Raw genomic sequence first — 16,978 nt, forward strand, 5'->3', positions numbered from 1 at the left:
GAACCGGCCAATTCGGGACAAGCATCCTTGAGACATCTCCTTTGACATACAGTCAAAAGCCTGTTTGCAAGCTGGCACAGCCAGACGGCTCCCTAAGAGCCACATCCACTTTGGACGCGAACAAGCGTTCCAGCTGCTGTTGTGACCCGGAGACTTCCCAAGACTGTATGGGTCGTACCGGATGTAATCTACGGGCTCCATGTACCGTGAGGTCGAGGTCCACCCGACTTTGTACGGTCTGGATCTGCTGGGCGTCGCCACCAGGGTTTGTAGGCACAACAGATTGCGTCAGGTTGTTTTATGCGTTTTAATCAAGTCTCTAGTTCAGGGGTGCCCAATCCTGCTCCTTGAGGGCCGGTATCCAGCATGTTTTAGTTTTAATTCAGCTTCAACACACCTGATTTCAATCAGCAGGTGATTAACAGGCTTCTGCAGAGCCTGATGAGATGCTGCACTGGTGATTCAACCAGTTAATCGAGTGTGTTGTAGCAGAAAAACCACAAAACCTGCTGGATACTGGCCCTCCAGGACCAGGATTGGGCACACCTGCTCTAGTTTATAGCAGACAACAAATTATTTTACACTCAGATTTCACAATTTCTTTCAGATACAAAGAAGGTTCTGATAAACATCTAGCTTACACCACACCACCTCACACATCACATTCCATCTCCGCATATTCACTACATCGCATCTCATTATTCATATCTTGTCATGTTATGAATCAAAAGGGTCAATTAGATGGTGAAAATTTGACCCTTTTGATTCGTAACACGTTTGAGGGACTATGTCTCCCGGCTGGTCAGGGAACACCTTAGAATTCCCCCTGAGGAGCTGGCTCAAGTGCCTGAGGAGAGGAAAGTCTGGGCCTCCCTGCTTAAGCTACTACCCCCCGACTCGACTCCAGATAGGTTGCAGAAAATGGACGGATGGTTATACTTCATACAGCAAATACATGACAGTAGTTAGCAGCAGATGTCAAATAAAAAATGTGAAGGAATTTCGGATTCAGTGGTTTATGTGAGTCACTTTAAGATTCTATAGTTTACCAACAGCAACATGTTATTTCTGTTGTACCACTGAACACAGGGCGCCAGCGCTCGGCAGCCTCACCTCTGTCAGTGCACCCCGGGGGCAGCTGTAGCTACATCGTAGCTCATCCCCACCAGTGTGTGAATGGGTGAATGACTGGTTGTGTTGTAAAGCACCTTGGGGGATTCCAGGACTCTAGAAGGCGCTATATCAAATACAGGCCATTTACCAAAAGATCTTTTTAACCCTTTAAGCACCAAAGTGGCAAAGTTGTGTACTGTACTCTCAAGAAAGCAAGTGTCATTGCTGACTTAAAGAGCTACAGCTGCAAGCTGTCACACCCTGTCCTGTCTCCCCATTTGGTTCAGCCATGTGTCTCTGTTAATTGCGCTCACCTGCCTCTCGTTTTCCAATCACCCAAGCTCCCAGCCCTCTTGTATTTAAACCCCTTCAGTTCTGTGTCTCGTGTTGGATCATTGTTTCTATGTTAGCGTGTTCTCCATTAAAACCTTTAATCGTTCCTGTGTACCTGCTTACCTGCTTCCCTGACCCGCATATGAATCCTTGCATCCGCTTCATTCACCGCCATGTGCTGACACAAGCATGATCCCTCATGAGGTTACTACTTTACACCAGAAGATATTGGAGATGTCTATCTTCAGTAGCCTGAGCAACACTATGGGTGGATTTATATTGAATGTTTCTGAGTGTCTAAGAGTTTGAAAACCGCCTCCCGCAGGGAGGCTCCTGGAGGACGTGAGGAGGAGACGAACTCAGCACACGTGGGGTGAATATTAAAGGGAAAAACTTACAATTGGTGACAGGTCTGGTCATTGTTGGCTCCCTTTGTCTGGTAATGTCTGACTCCGATTTAGAAGATTAGAAGGAAAGAAAGAAAATTTTCTTTTATATAGCGATTCACAAAAACAAAAAAACAATAAAAGTATAAAAATATTTTTAAAATGATAAAAAAATGTTTAAAAGGAGAAAAGGAAAAAAATGTAAGGAAAGGGAGAGAGAAAATGAATAGGAAAGAGGGAAATCAGTGGATCCTGGGAAAGATGGAATAAGAACAGAATAAGGAGATGGTGAGGATGAAGGTGATGAAGGTTAGGCATCTCATGGGGCTTAAAGGAGTTGTACATTTGGATGTCATCTGCATAAAGATGGTATGAGATTCCTTTGAAGGAGCTCAGGATGTGCTGAAGAGGAAGTAGAAGGAGGAGGAAGAATAGATTCCCCAGCTCAGAACCTTGTGGGACACCATGAGAGAGGTAGGTGGTGGAGGACCGAAACTTGGAGACGGCCAATGGGAAAGATGCTCAGACAGATAAGAGGAGAACCACTCCAGAGCAGATCCTGATAGGTCTACCCTCTCTGATGAATATATTCACTCATTTAGTCAGAAAGAGTGATGCAGCTGTGCGGAGCAACAGTCTGTTCTTCAAGTGAAGTAAGAAAGGCTAAATGATAGGATTGGACATAGTTTGATTTTGAACAATTCCAATTCCTTGTTTTGATTCCGGTTCCTATCGATCCACGATTCCAATTCTTTCAAGACATGATATGTTTTAAATGAGCCAGCTAACCACAGGTCCTACTTGATGAAATAATCTTAACTTCAACGTGAATTTTAATTCTATGAACAATAACATCACCTTCATTTAGACAAAAACATGTTTTGGAGAAAAAAAGAAAAAGGCTTGCAGCACAACCAGTGTGTTTGTTTCTGACCACAACCAAAGTCTGGAAGAAGCCTCTGGGATGAGAGGCTAAATGTTTCCAACATATTCAGAAATGTCCAGCTGTTTTCAGCTAAAACTCTCAGGATGATCATGTCCAGGATGACAGAGAACTACACCTCCATGCTGCAGCAGCATTCAGTCAGAACAGAAAGTGAAACTTAAATGTAGCTGCTGTCGGTAACAATCTAACAGATTTTAAACATTAAAACTTTCTGCCGCTGTGTAGTTGTTTGACTACCTCAGCAACTTCTGCCCCTGAGATTGGACAGTCCATCCCCAGGTCTCCCGGCTCTGGTTCCTCCTCGAAATGCGCATAGGTGGGATTGAGGAGCTCCTCAAAGTATTCCTTCCACCGTCCGACTATTGCCCCAGTTGACGTCAGCAGCTCCCCATCCCCACTGTAAACAGTGTGAGCGAGTTGCTGCCTTCCTCTCCTGAGGCGCCGGACAGTTTGCCAGAACCTCTTTGGAGCCGATCGATAGTCTTTCTCCATGGCCTCACCAAACTCCTCCCACGCCCGAGATTTTGCCTCGGCAACTGCCACTGCTGCACCCCGCTTGGCTATCCGGTACCTGTCTGCTGCCTCTGGAGACCCACAGACCAGCCATGCCCTGTAGGCCTCCTTCTTCAGCCTGACGGCTCCCCGAACCTCTGGTGTCCACCAGCGGGTATGGGGGTTGCCACCACGACTGGCACCGGCCACCTTGTGACCACAGCTAGCAACAGCTGCCTCATCAATCGCAGAGTGGAACAAGGCCCACTCAGAGTTAATGTCCCCCACTGCTCTCGGGACGCGGTCAAAGCTCTGCCGAAGGTGGGAGTTGAAGACCGTCTTAACAGGTTCTTCTGCCAGGCGTTCCCAGCAGACCCTCACTATGCGTTTGGGTCTGCCAGGTCTACGCGGCATCTTCCCCTGCCATCTGATCCAACTCACCACCAGGTGGTGATCAGTTGACAGCTCCGCTCCTTTCTTCACTCTGGTGTCCAAAACATACGGCCGCAGGTCAGATGATACGACTACAAAGTCTATCATCGACCTGCGACCTAGGCTGCCCTGGTACCAAGTGTACCGGTGGGCACCCTTATGTTCGAACATGGTGTTCGTTATGGCCAAACTGCGGCTTGCACAGAAGTCCAATAACAAAACACCACTTGAGTTCAGATCAGGCGGGCCGTTCCTCCCAATCACACCCCTCCAGGTCATGCTGTCATTGCCCACGTGAGCATTGAAGTCCCCCAGCAGGTCAATGGAGTCCCCTGATGGAGCACTATCTAGCACTCATCCCAGGGACTCCAAAAAGGGTGGGTACTCTGAACTGATATTTGGCCCATAAGCACAAACAACAGTCAGGACCCGTTCCCCGACCCGAAGGCGCAAGGAAGCTACCCTCTCGTCCCCCGGGGTAAACCCCAACACACAGGCAGAGAGTCTTGGGGCTAGCAAAAAGCCAACCCCAGCCCTCCACCTCTCACCCGGAGCAACTCCAGCAAAGGAGAGTGTCCAACCCCTCGCAAGGACTTGGGTTCCAGAGCCAATGCTATGTGTCGAGGTGAGTCCAACTATATCTAGCCGGTACCGCTCAACCTCTGCCACAAGCTCCTGCTCCTTCCCCGCCAGCAAGGTGACGTTCCATGTCCCAAAAACCAGTTTTCTTGTCCGGGGATCGGACCACCAAGGCTTCCGCCTTGGTCTGCCACCCGATCCACATTGCACCGGACCCTTCATGTTCCTCCTGCGGATGGTGGGTCCACAGTTGGATGAGCCCATGTATCCGGTTCAGGCTGGGCCCGGCCGGGCCCCACGGGTGAAAGCCCGGCCACCAGTTTCAGAGATTCTATTATTATTATTATTATTATTATTATTATTATTAATAATAAATATTTTATTTCGATAAACTGGTGGATCTTTTATCGATTACATTTCTTACTATGGTTGACTAAAGGCAGTGTGAGACACTTTCACTGTAATTTTCCTGAAGGTGCTGACATGCAGCAGTGCTTAACACTGTGCCACCATATTGGGTGGATTAGAGGAATTACGGCACGTTTTCTGGCCTGCCGAGGGTTCCTGTGGCAGATGTGCGATGGAGTGTGGGTAAACAGCCACGCTGGCACCAGTGGGCTCTCAGCCTCAGCTGGGATGACAGCCCAGGTGTCTCCTGGGACTTGTAGTGTCAGACTGGATCCACAAGTCCACCTGGAGAGTCTAGTGTTGTTGTTGTCAGATCTCTCGGGGGACTCCCGTTGACATTTGATGTTCCATGTGTCTGCCCACGGGGCCATCTTAAGCTTTCTGTTACTGGCACGTCGAATGCAAAAAGAGTATTAGACACTAATGATTACAGACAAAATGCATTAGAAAGGTGTGGTTTTACTAAATAACATTGTACAAGGTAGACTGAGAACCAAGTGAAATATCTGATTAAATGTTGCTGTTTTTTGTTATGAAAGCTGAAGGAGGTGAATTCAGCCAAGATTCTGTCTGCGATGCTGTCTTACGTTTGGCCAAAGGATCGACCAGACCTGCGGGCACGCGTTGCCATCTCATTAGGCCTGCTTGCTGGAGCCAAGGTAAGTTCACACACACGGTGTTGGTAATGAATTTAGTGACCTCTGCTTCATGGACTTTATTTCATACATGTCTACTAAGTGGCTGTTCAAGAAAACTGAATTCAAACGGCTTCTTCTTCATTTCAGGCTACAATAAAAGAGTGAAAATGAGAATAATTTACAGTTAATTTCACAGTTTTTCATTTTTTAAACCACCAAGTGACATTAGCCTTTCCTGTGACATGGAGGGAGCTGGCTTAACAAAGGCTAAATTTAGAGTTATTCTAATTTTGTGCTTGTAATCCAGATTTTTTAGATGCAAGTACATTTTTTGCTAAACGAATAGAAATTCAGGTTTGTGCTTGTGTAGAAAATAATTTAAAGGTGCATTATATAGACAATAAGTAAAAATGACATCCTGTGGTAAAATTTGGTTACTGCAGCCACTTAAATAAATCTGGAGCTTTTTGCCGGCTGCTGTCAAATTACAATTGTGGGAACTGCAGTATTAGCTCACAGGAGACATGGCAACCCCACACTCACTGATGGTAAACAGTAGTTACATCCTTCTTCCTTTGTTTTGAAAGGAGAAAAACTGGCGATCCCTGCAGCTAGCTTGATATGAAACATAACCTTCCTTCCAAAATGACTCTTGGAATTAACTCACTGTAAAATTCTCAATATATTCTTGCATACTGCACCTTTAAATGTAGACACGACTAATTTAAAATGTGTTGTCTTCTATTGGCAGATTTTGTTTTTTAAAATCAAGCTTCAGGACAATATTCACAATGTCAAGTAACATTTAGAAACATGACAGAAAATTACATCATTCCATGGAAACATTAAAAGATGTGACTATAGATGAGAAACAGAGCAGAGAGCAGCCATTTGTGTCTAAAAGACGACCACAGCTATAAATAAAGTTGATAGCAGGGCCACAATAAGACAAAACCCCCGAGCAAATGCACCTCTGTGTCAGCTTAACCCTTCTGCTCCTGCAACCCAGCCCACGCCCTGCATTCACTGCTTCTGCTGTTACGCTTTAAAACCTGGGGAAAACCCAGAATCTGTAAAATTGTTGACACAGCAGACCCTGGGTTAGTCAAATTAAAAAAAAAAGAAGCAAAAACACAACTTTGGTGATCACAGTGTCTGAGATCACGATTGTAATCAGAAAAGGATGATTGTTCAGCCTCGGGAGTAAAAGTAATGAAGCAGATTTTGGTTTATTTTTTAATGAATGAAAGTAAAGCTGCTACAGTGCTTTCTTTTTAGATAACTACTTTTCTATTTGGACACACTCCTAACCTTTTTGTTGTCTGGGCCAATCAGATTTAAGCTCGGACGATGAGCTGCCACTGTGCTAACATAAACGTTCTGGTGATCCAGGCCCTATGGCGCGGACATGTGCCTGTCCACATGTCTGACAACACATCAGCCTTTCTTCAATCATACCATCTCTAAAAATCTAATTTCCTGTTGGACAGTGCTGTCAGTTGTCTGGCTGATGTGCAGTTGTCCATCTATAGTTTTACGGTAACTCGTAGAACAATTTCTTCTCGTTTTTTTTCCCTACAACTCCACTGTTTCAGAGCGGGAACTGCACTGTGATTACTTTGGTAAATGACGCCTTCCAGGGTTCTACAACCCCCCAAGGCGCTTTACAACACAAACATTTATTCAACCACACACACATTCACAATTTTTAGAGTGGTTAAATAAAGAGAATTGGTAATAGAAAATGATGGTGATTAACTTTCCTCGGGTATATTCTATAGACCTGATTGAATAGACATCAGAAAAGTAATAGATTATCCGTTTTTGAATTCCTAGTAGCAATAATTATTCATCTAAGCATTTTTTATCCTAGTGGTTACAGTAACGTGAAGAGACGTTCCCATCCAAGGCTACAGACAGTGTCAGTTTGACACAACATATTATTTCATGTCAGAGATCAGGCTTTTCATTTCATTCTGTCCTTCAGGCAAGTGTCAGGAATCAAAGACGTATTCTACCGTGGACTTTGAAAACACATAGCATCTAAAGGAATGTAGCGGAATTATTGGTCTGGTTAAGATAGTGCACCACAGTTTCAGGTAGAAATCACGTCACCTTTTATTATTTGTTACTAGGACATTGATGTTGAATGGCATTGCTTCTTGATAAACAGATTCAGTCAGAAAAGCGTGTGACGAGCTTGCGCTGCAGTAAAAAGCTCTGAGGTCCAGGGGGTGAAAAAAAGCGAAACATTTGTAAACCGTAGTACCGTTTTCCCTGATTAAAAAACATCAAAATGTGACACTTCTGAGGTAGAAAAACGGATAAACTTTATGTGTAATTTTTATATCAGAGTTTAAATAAAACTAAAATCTTAACTATTTCTTTTACAGACTAAGTTCACAGTTAATTCAACACATATGCAGTAGTGTAAATTAGTGCTTTGTGAGTTGGTCTGTGTGGCGAAATAGATGGGAAAATAATCCGGTCATAAAGGGCCAGTCTCCTCCACGTTATGGACTAGCCCACGTTGGCTTGTGACCATGGACGGCTGTTGTTGATTTAGCAGCCAGGAGAAAGTAAAGCGTGTCTCGACAAGTAGAAGCTAACTGTTAGCAATAGCAAGTCTACAACATGGCGGAACACATTCAGACATGTGTTATTTTTGGATATCTCATTTTTCACCCAAAAAATATATTTTACGGTATTCTGAGTTTTGTTACTGAAGGCAGTGGAAGAGTCGTGTTGCTGTTGGCCAATGAGAGACGAGACACTTTCTCATATCATGAATGTTAATGAGCAAAACTCTTAATTCTGCTGTTTTCCACCTCCTCCTTCTCCACCAAACTTTTACCACCCAAATTAGGAGCACCAGAGCTTTTTTACACAGTAAAAGACTCAACGCATTCATTCATATTAACAAAGCATAATTTGTTAAAAAATGAGTAAATGAGATATTTAGGATATAAATATCCCAAATCATCCTGTACATTTCAGTGTTATATGCTGTAACAGATCCCCGTAACCACTGGTCTCGTTCTTTATGACATTATTTATTTCCTTCTTCTTTAATCAAATATTATCTCTGCATCACCTACCGTGTGCTCTAACACCATGACCACTCTTCATAAGTGGTTGCATTCGGCAAGGAACCCACAGTAAACTAAAAACAATGTTGCATTTAAAACCTGATTTTTATATTATTAATTGCATGCATCAATCAGTGTGTGATACATTTTCTCTTCATTTGTTGATAGTCTCTAATTTACACCTTGGCAAATAATCAAAAATTCAAAGCTCCCGAGTTAACGTGTCCTGCTGCTGCTCAGCACGGCTCCCTCTAGTGTGCACGAAGGAGCCGAGAACACGCACGCACTATCCAATTGGCTCCTTGTGTTTTCCTGTGTGGTTGGAGTTAACCTCCCATTTTACCAATTTGTCTGTTTGAACTGAAACCACCAGCTGTGTGGATGCAATTTTTAAATCAGCGGAATAATTACGTGGTTACAGGGCTTCTCACCTCTGCAAGCAACATTATCAGTGACATTTTCATTTCAAATAAGTGATTATATACAAGTTGGCCTCAAATGGAGCCCTCTTTGTCTCTCTGCCTGTCAGTGCTCTGTGGTATAAGGTAAAGCTAATTCCCCATAGCCTGAAGCCTTTTCCCCGCTATTTGACACTGGATCTCTATTATGGGATGTCATTTCGCCAGGTACAGATTGACACAGTGTCAGTTTAATCTCCAGTGGTTGTCTTTAATGGATTAAAAGAGTGCATCCAACCTCATCATGTATTAGAGGTAAACTTGAGGATATGTTTTGGCTCTGTGATAATAGGCTTTGGCTATTTTTGTGTCATGTTCTGTTGTCTTGGTAGCAAAGTGGCAGATATTGTTTTTTCCTTTAGGGACTCAAGAGGACTTCTATTGTCTGAGAGTAATACCCAAGTGTATGAAGCACGAACCCTGGGGAGGTGGCTTTTGGCAGGATAAATAGAGCTTCATAGGTGTGCTTTTACGTTTACAAGTCCACATGAGGATTTATTTTCTTCTCTTCCCTTTTTTTCTTAATTTATCAAGAATGTGTCATGCAGAATTTGACAGCAAAGGACCCAAAAATCTGCCCTCATGTAAGGCTTTCACGGGTTCAAATGAAGTGGGTTTAAAAGCGCTTTGCTGTGTGACGCAGTGTTCTTTCTTCGTGTGTCCTAATGTGCAGCAGACCACCCAGACTGAGTCGCACAGCTGTCCCTGTGCTTTTAATTAGCCCTAATAACCATTTCAATTCCATTAGCAGGAAGCACCAGCCCTCTCCAAGCACCAGTAGTGCCAGTCCAACAGAATACATCAGCAATTACACATCACATCTAACTCATAACACAAGTCACCTGAATGGACTGGGTTTAATTTTTTAGAGTGGAAATTCATCTTTTGAGAGCATTAATGCCTAGAAATACACCAAGAAATAAGGGAAAATGTTGGATTATTCCAAGAAAATAAGTGAATATGAAATGTCTCATTTTTTTAATTAAATAATTAATTGAACTAGATAAGTATTTTTTTAAAAGAGTGACCTGACCATGAAGGAGTTAATGTTTGAAAGTTATACAGTTTACATTCCTAAAAGAGATGATGTGTAGTTTTTACCATTAATTTCTGGAAATATCCATCAAAACATTGTCATTTCATTTATTTATAAAGCCCCTTCTGCGACCAATGCAGATGCCCAAGGTGCTGAACACAACACAATAAAAACATAAAACCATCAGCATAAACTATAATAATCGTAAAACCAACATAAAATCAATCAAAAGAGGAGAGTAAAAGCAAAAAATAAAATCCTGAAAAAGATTAAGAAGCCGGGGGCATTGAAACCGGGTAAAATTTGCTAATCCTGGAATGCCTTGACAAAAAAATGGGTCTTAAGGCGAGTCTTTAAAATCCCCAATGAGGGTGACTGACGCACCACCAAAGGCAACTGGTTCCAAAGTGCAGGTGCCAATACAGAGAATGCACGGTCCCCCCGTGACCTGCACTTAGGCCCTGTCCACACGTAGCCGGGGATCTGCCAAAACGTAGATATTTTTCTACGTTTTGGCCTGTCATCCACACGAAAACGGAGTTTTTTCACACGAAAACGGATCTTTTTAAAAACTCCGGCCAAAGTGAAGATCTGCGTTTTCTCCGTTTTGGGTGTCTGCGTGTGGACAGACAAAACCGGAGTTTTAAGGTCCGCAACGTCACTTTCCGCGACAAAAAAATGCTGACATCACGTGTGCGACCTGTGTTTACACTAGCCGACAGCATGGATGCCCTCAGAGCTGCGCTCGCTTTATCAATTGTCCAAGCGCTTTCTGCTTGTTTGTTTTTGCAAGTGGAATTACTGCTCCTTGCGGAAGACCACAGACGAAGGACGAGGTTAAGAACGGGGGAAGTACTGCCGCCTACAGGTCTGGCATGTCCTTAACAACGTATTTATCCGGGTACGTGTGGACAAAGTTTTTTTTTTAAATGAGGTGGTGTGGATGCAAGTTTTTGGAGGGGCGGATATTCGTTTTAAAAAAAAAACCCCGGCTACGTGTGGACTAGGCCTTAGTGCGTGGAACGATCAACAGCTGCCTGCCGGCTGAGCGAGGGGCCCACGAGGGGGCATGCCTATGCCAAAGGTTGCCAAGATATGCTGGAGCAGTTCCTTCTAAGGCCTTGTATGCCAGTACCATCGACATAAATATTGGACAATGGGTTTCCATAGGCTCCAATAACACGTTTTTGAGGTCAAATGGGAGGTGGCCACCACCTCCATTTTGACCGTGTCACAGGTTCCGTCAAGCCCAGACAATTCCACAAAAGGGAAGAGAGGTGGAGCTGAGGGTGGGGCTGTAAGGCTGGGATCAACTGACGACACCCGGTCGAACTAGCTGCAAGCTAACCTGAAGCTAATGCAGAGGTGGGAGCTAAGCTAACGGAGGTAGCAACCTAGCTACATCGGGAGTTAACTGTGCACAACACCAGAGCTTCTGAGTCAGAGATACGCCGGGCTGACCGCTGGGTAAAACCGGGTGGAACACAGAGGTCTCCCGAGAGCTCCACAAGCCGGCAGCCGCACAGCAGAAAAGCGCCACTGCGATCTGAGATGCGCAGAGCTGCCGCTGGGGAGAACCGGGTGGAAAGGTTTCCATCCCAGAGCTCCACAAGCCAGCAGCCCGCGCAGCAGACAGAAGCCGCGATCAGACAGAGATGCGCCGAGCTGTAGGGAGGGGAGAACCGGGTGGAAAACAGAGGTCTCCCGAGAGCTCCACAAGCCGATAGTCGGAACCCAGCTCCACCAACATGTTATATATCAACCCATTTTCTTAAGTGCAGCATTATGTTAAATGCACTGGGTTTTACCCTATTACATTTAAATTTCATGGTTAAACAGTACATGTTAACATCTAAGCTCAGCTCGGCAGTGACCTAAAATACATAAATATAATTTTGCTTACCGAAAAAAATGAAGTGGAGACTCCTTGGACGCTCTATTAGTGCAATTAATGCCACAGCAAGTCATTTTGTCCAACAATTGCACAAATAATATCCAAACAAGAACACACAAATGCTACAACTAATGGTCTAAGTTGAGAGACAGAAAATGACCGAACAGTTTTCAGGTGAGGCCGAGGATCAGACTGAGGCCTTTCCCCAGAGCTAGCTCTGCGGTCACGTGGGTCTGATGTTCATTAATTATACAGAATTTTAGGCTTTTAATACACTTAAACAGAAGAGTGAGAGAAAAAATTCACCCCTCTCAGAGTTGTCATGAGTGTAAACTAGATCATTTAAACCTAAAACATGTTTTGGTACCAGGCTGTAAACATGTTTATTTCTGCTGTGAAATTGGTATTTTTAACATGGGAGTCAATGAGGATTTGCTCGCTTCTGACACCAGCCCCCAGTGGACGAGGGTGGAACTGCAATTTATTTCACTTCCGCGTTTGCTTCAATTTTTCACCCGCATTGTGGGGGCTTGGCCAGTACCAAGACCTTTAATTTTGCCCTGTATTGCACAGGCAGCCAATGAAGTGATGCCAACACAGGGGTGATATGTGTTCCCTGCGCCTAGTGCCTGCCACGAGTCTAGCGGCTGAGTTTTGTACTAACTGCAAGCGTGCTACCGCACCCTGACTAAGGCCGGCATACAGCACATTGCAGTAGTCGAGCCTTGAAAGGTGACGGTCTCTAAATGTACTCTGGACAGCAGGGGCTTAATTCAGGCTAGTCGGTGTAAGTTAAAAAAACACCATCGCACAACCTGGTTGATTTGCGTGTCGAATTTTAGGGCTGAGTCCAGTTGCAATCCTAAATTTTGGATGGTGGTCTTCTTGTTGGACGCTAAAGGGCCCAGATTCACAGCATTGCATGGGCGTGTAGACATGACAGGGCTAAGTACAATTACTTCAGTCTTAGCGTCATTCAGATGTAAAAAGTTTGTAGCCATCCAGGAGCGCACATCCTCTAAGGCATCTACAAGATTTGATATTGACCCATTGACCCCCGCTGAAGGGGGAGGTAGATTTGACAGTCGTCAACATAAAAATGAAAACATGAATTTAATAACAAAACTTCTAAACTCTTTCCAAATGTGACGGAACCGAATTGAAAAGAGATGCAATATACTTTGGCCAAGCTGTATTGCTGTAGTATCGGCAGACACAAGACCCCGAGCAGATCTGGAAACTACAGCACCAGAAAACTGCAATCGGCATTGCATTCTCTCGATGAAATTACCTGAAGGACCATCAATGTCTGAGATGTCACGCTGAGGTTGCGTGCTTTCTGCTCCTCAGGTAACATTTACAGTAATGTTTTTTTAAACTAGCCAGTCAGAAAGATATGGTGTAAAACTACCCTGAAATGTATGTATGTACTGCCCCCTAGTGGCAGGAAACCACACACCGTCACTTTAAAGGTCTATAAAGGAGATTAATGTACTGTTTTGGTTTTTAATATGAGACTTTCCATTAGGGCTGGACAATAAATTAAAAATGTATTGTTATAGAAATTTCTGACTTTAACCAATATTGTTTTTCCCAAGTCAAAAAATTTGATAATTAAAAAAAAGGAACATTTGTGACAACGTACAACATGACTCTACGTAATACACATGACAGCCTCATCTAGTGGACAACTTTTGTTTCTACGCATACACGTAGTTATCGTCCAGTTATCTTTATCGAGGTGAAATCCTCAATATACTGTGATATTTATATTATGCCATGTCGCCCAGCCCTACTTTTCATGTTTGGCGGTCCCAGGACACGTTTACAGCAGTGGCGTGTGCTCTGTCATCATTAAGAAAGACCAGTTAATAAAATTTCAAAACTCCTTTTAATAGGCTCCTGAAAACCAAAAAGACACTTTACCAAGAAGACCAAACATTTGTTGCTGCTTTTTACGTGATGCTGCTAAAGAGGACTGTACCTATGAAGGTGGACGATGGATAACAGTAGAAGTCCAGTTTAGGGCTGGACACTTGATAAGGTGTGACACGTGGGAGATCCACTCAAATCAGAACCAGTGTTTGACCTTAGAAGACCCTGACATAAGTGAGGCTGCTGAACCGGATGTTTACCTAAGGACGCAACGACTGTGACAGAATGAGTGGGACTCGAGCCTGCAACCCTCCGGTTTTGGGGCGGGCTCTCAACTCCTCTGCCACCGTTGCCCTATAATCATTTCTCCTCCTCTATGGTCGAAACTCTCCGGACCAGTGGGCCTCTGTGCTGTAGCTACATCCTGTTGGTGTTGTATAATTTTACAGGTTTGAGTCTGCTGTCTGGATTTCATTCACACGTCTGACTTCCCGTCCATCCCAGCTGCTCTGTGCTGGCCAATGTGGCGGCTGCAAAACTAGATGTTTATTTTTAGTGGAGCTTCTGCGGTACATGTTGTCATGTGTGTGATTACGCTGACCTCAAATCTAAATAAAAATAAAGATGTTTGTCACGTTTGACCCATGAGTGAGCACGCATCCACGAAACAAGCTGTTTGAATCTGTTTCCACTGGTTTCCCTCCTTCTCCTCTAACGTTTGCTCTTGCTCCCCCCCCCAGCTCACCAATGTGGTAGTGCCCTTCATGTTTAAGTATGCAGTGGACGAGCTTAACCAGATGTCGGGGCACATGCTGAACCTGAATGATGCGCCAAGCACCGTGGCTACCATGGCAACGGCCATGCTGATTGGCTGTAAGTCGGAGACTTGTATTACTCTGGCAGGTGCTGTGCTCATCATCAGAGGGCGTCTGTGGGACTCTCCTCTGCCTGCTGGCTAACTTCTCCCACCACACTCACATCAGTGCCTCTCTACATTATTTACGTCATGAAAACATTTAACTTGTTTACTTTCTAATGGAAGCACCGTTGACTTTGCTATGTTAAATAAACAAATGTAGACCCAGGGAGGTTTGTTAATTTATTATCTGTGAAGATCTAATTTTTTTTTTTGCCTCTTCTTTGTTAAAACTGACCTGTAAGTTTACTTTTGAAATTCCCTGATCAAAGTAGATTTTTCGCAGAACCACTGATGGAAGCAATAAAAATATATAATAATTTCAAACCTGACTCTCTGCTAGCAACCGTGGCCCTAGTTGACACAATTATAGACGCAGTATGTACTCCAGCCTCTTATTTTGATGAGTCCACTTAGGTGTTGCACATTTAAGAGGTGTGTGTAGAGTGATCTTTAAGAGTGAAATTGTATTATTTGTGTTCGTTCTTTTGGACACCCAGGCTCCTGTATTTGAAGCCTGCACTGACTGGTGTAATTTGGCTGTCAAGGTTGCACAGTGCTCATCCTACCTTGTCAGATGCGAACACATTGTTCATTAGATGAGCATTCCTATTTAACGCCACATTACAGCCCCTTGAAGGCCGGCAGACAGAGAGATTACCGCCCCGACTTTGGTCTCGGCAGACGAGTCACGTGTTTGCACGACTTTAGCGAATTTGCCATGGCAAGACCATGTTTCTTTGAAACCCAGACACTTGTTAATTTGTGACAGTCGAGCCAGCCATGTGATTGGGTAACAAAGTGTGAGCCATGAGAGATCAAATGAAGTTGTTGATTTTATTTAACTAAATCACTTTGCTTAAGCTGCATATTAATTATCATTTCTTAAGAGAAAAAAAACATCCAACGTGTTCAATATTTGAAATGCATTAAAGAAAGATGCTGTTCTTTCATTTGGCTTAATCCATCAGAGAACGCGTAGAGTCAGAACAGAGTGAAATTAAAGCTGATAATTGAAAATTCAGAACACACACACACACACACACACACACACACACACACACACACACACACACACTCCACTGTCACACAAACAACACTTTGCTGAACATTCAGGTTCTGTTTTTTCCTTCAGTCTGTTGTATAGCGAGGCTGCAGGGAGCATCATAGTATGTAATTACTGGTGGGAGACTGCTGCTGTAACACTGCAGCACATTCAGGCCACAGATGATATGAAAGATATGTCCCAACACTGCATAGCCTTTCAGTCAAAGAGCCTACAAGCTGCTGCCTCAGAATATATTTAAACTCTTCTGTGTTGTCAGGATGACAGTAGAGCTCCATGCGGGAGCCCCTCTGTTCAAACCCTCCTGCTTTCCACAGCAGGTGTTCTGAAACTTTTTCTTTCCTCTGCTGCTCCAGATGGTGTGTCGCGGACCTGTTCCGCCCTCTTCAATGAGCTGAGGAACACCGTGTTCGGCAAAGTGGCCCAGAGCTCCATTCGACGCATCGCCAAGAACGTCTTTCTACACTTGCATAATCTGGATCTGGGGTTCCACCTCAGTCGTCAGACGGGGGCGCTGTCCAAAGCAATTGACCGCGGCACGCGGGGCATATCTTTTGTCCTCAGTGCTCTTGTCTTCAATCTGGGACCTACAGTGTTTGAGATGGGCCTCGTCAGTGCTATTTTGGTGGGTCTCTGAGTTAAAGAAGGGCAAAAAGGGCTACAAATGTCCACTATGAGATGTCCACTGAGAAAGCTTGTATTTATGGGCTTGCCCGCCTTGGCAAGCAACTGCGGAAGGCTGGTTTGATTTAGTGGCTTGGAGTATAGAGTGTGTCTCAGCTAGTAGAAGCTAACAGTTAGCATTAGCAACACCACAACATGCCAGAACATGTTCAAGCTTGTTTTATTTGTGGAGGTAAAACATAAACCTTCAATCCAAGAAAGAGGAGCGAATGAAGGCATTGTAAGAGCACAGACTGATGAGCAGAAGGAAGACCTGACATCAGGTAGTCTGTGCATGTGGGAGTTTAGGGATATGAATCACCACTACTAATGGACGTTCATTCAGGGCGTAACTGGACGCTTTATTTTACAAACATCCAATTGGTCTCTTTCGCTCTGATCGTGGGTTGAGATTCTATATGCCTGAATTATTGCAGGTTGTTTCACCACTGCCAGCTAGACGAGTGTAATGTTAAAATAATGGTGGTTGAAAAATCGTCACAACATCTAGGAGACACGAGCGTCACAGACCAGCTTTTGGCTCATCGGTCCTATGGGACATGAAAAGGCTACTTCTCTGAACAGAGGCTGTTTCTGAAGCACTTAAAAACGGCTGAAATATCCTTTGAAAGTGTTGTGAATCCATCTTTGAAT

The 16,978-nt window shown here is 44.1% G+C and overlaps 1 protein-coding gene across 1 annotated transcript in view; it reads left to right on the plus strand.

Annotated features, from left to right (window-relative positions):
• The window catches only part of abcb7 (ATP-binding cassette, sub-family B (MDR/TAP), member 7), a 51,292-nt gene that overhangs the window by 3,927 nt on the left and 30,387 nt on the right, over positions 1–16,978 (plus strand). Inside the window, exons 4-6 of the mRNA XM_015943240.3 lie at positions 5,229–5,348; positions 14,420–14,552; positions 16,018–16,286. Of these exons, the coding sequence (XP_015798726.1) occupies positions 5,229–5,348; positions 14,420–14,552; positions 16,018–16,286 (522 nt within the window). The remainder of the gene's footprint in view (positions 1–5,228; positions 5,349–14,419; positions 14,553–16,017; positions 16,287–16,978) is intronic.

The sequence above is a fragment of the Nothobranchius furzeri genome, chromosome 1 (assembly GCF_043380555.1).
Source record: "Nothobranchius furzeri strain GRZ-AD chromosome 1, NfurGRZ-RIMD1, whole genome shotgun sequence".
Taxonomy (NCBI): domain Eukaryota; kingdom Metazoa; phylum Chordata; class Actinopteri; order Cyprinodontiformes; family Nothobranchiidae; genus Nothobranchius; species Nothobranchius furzeri.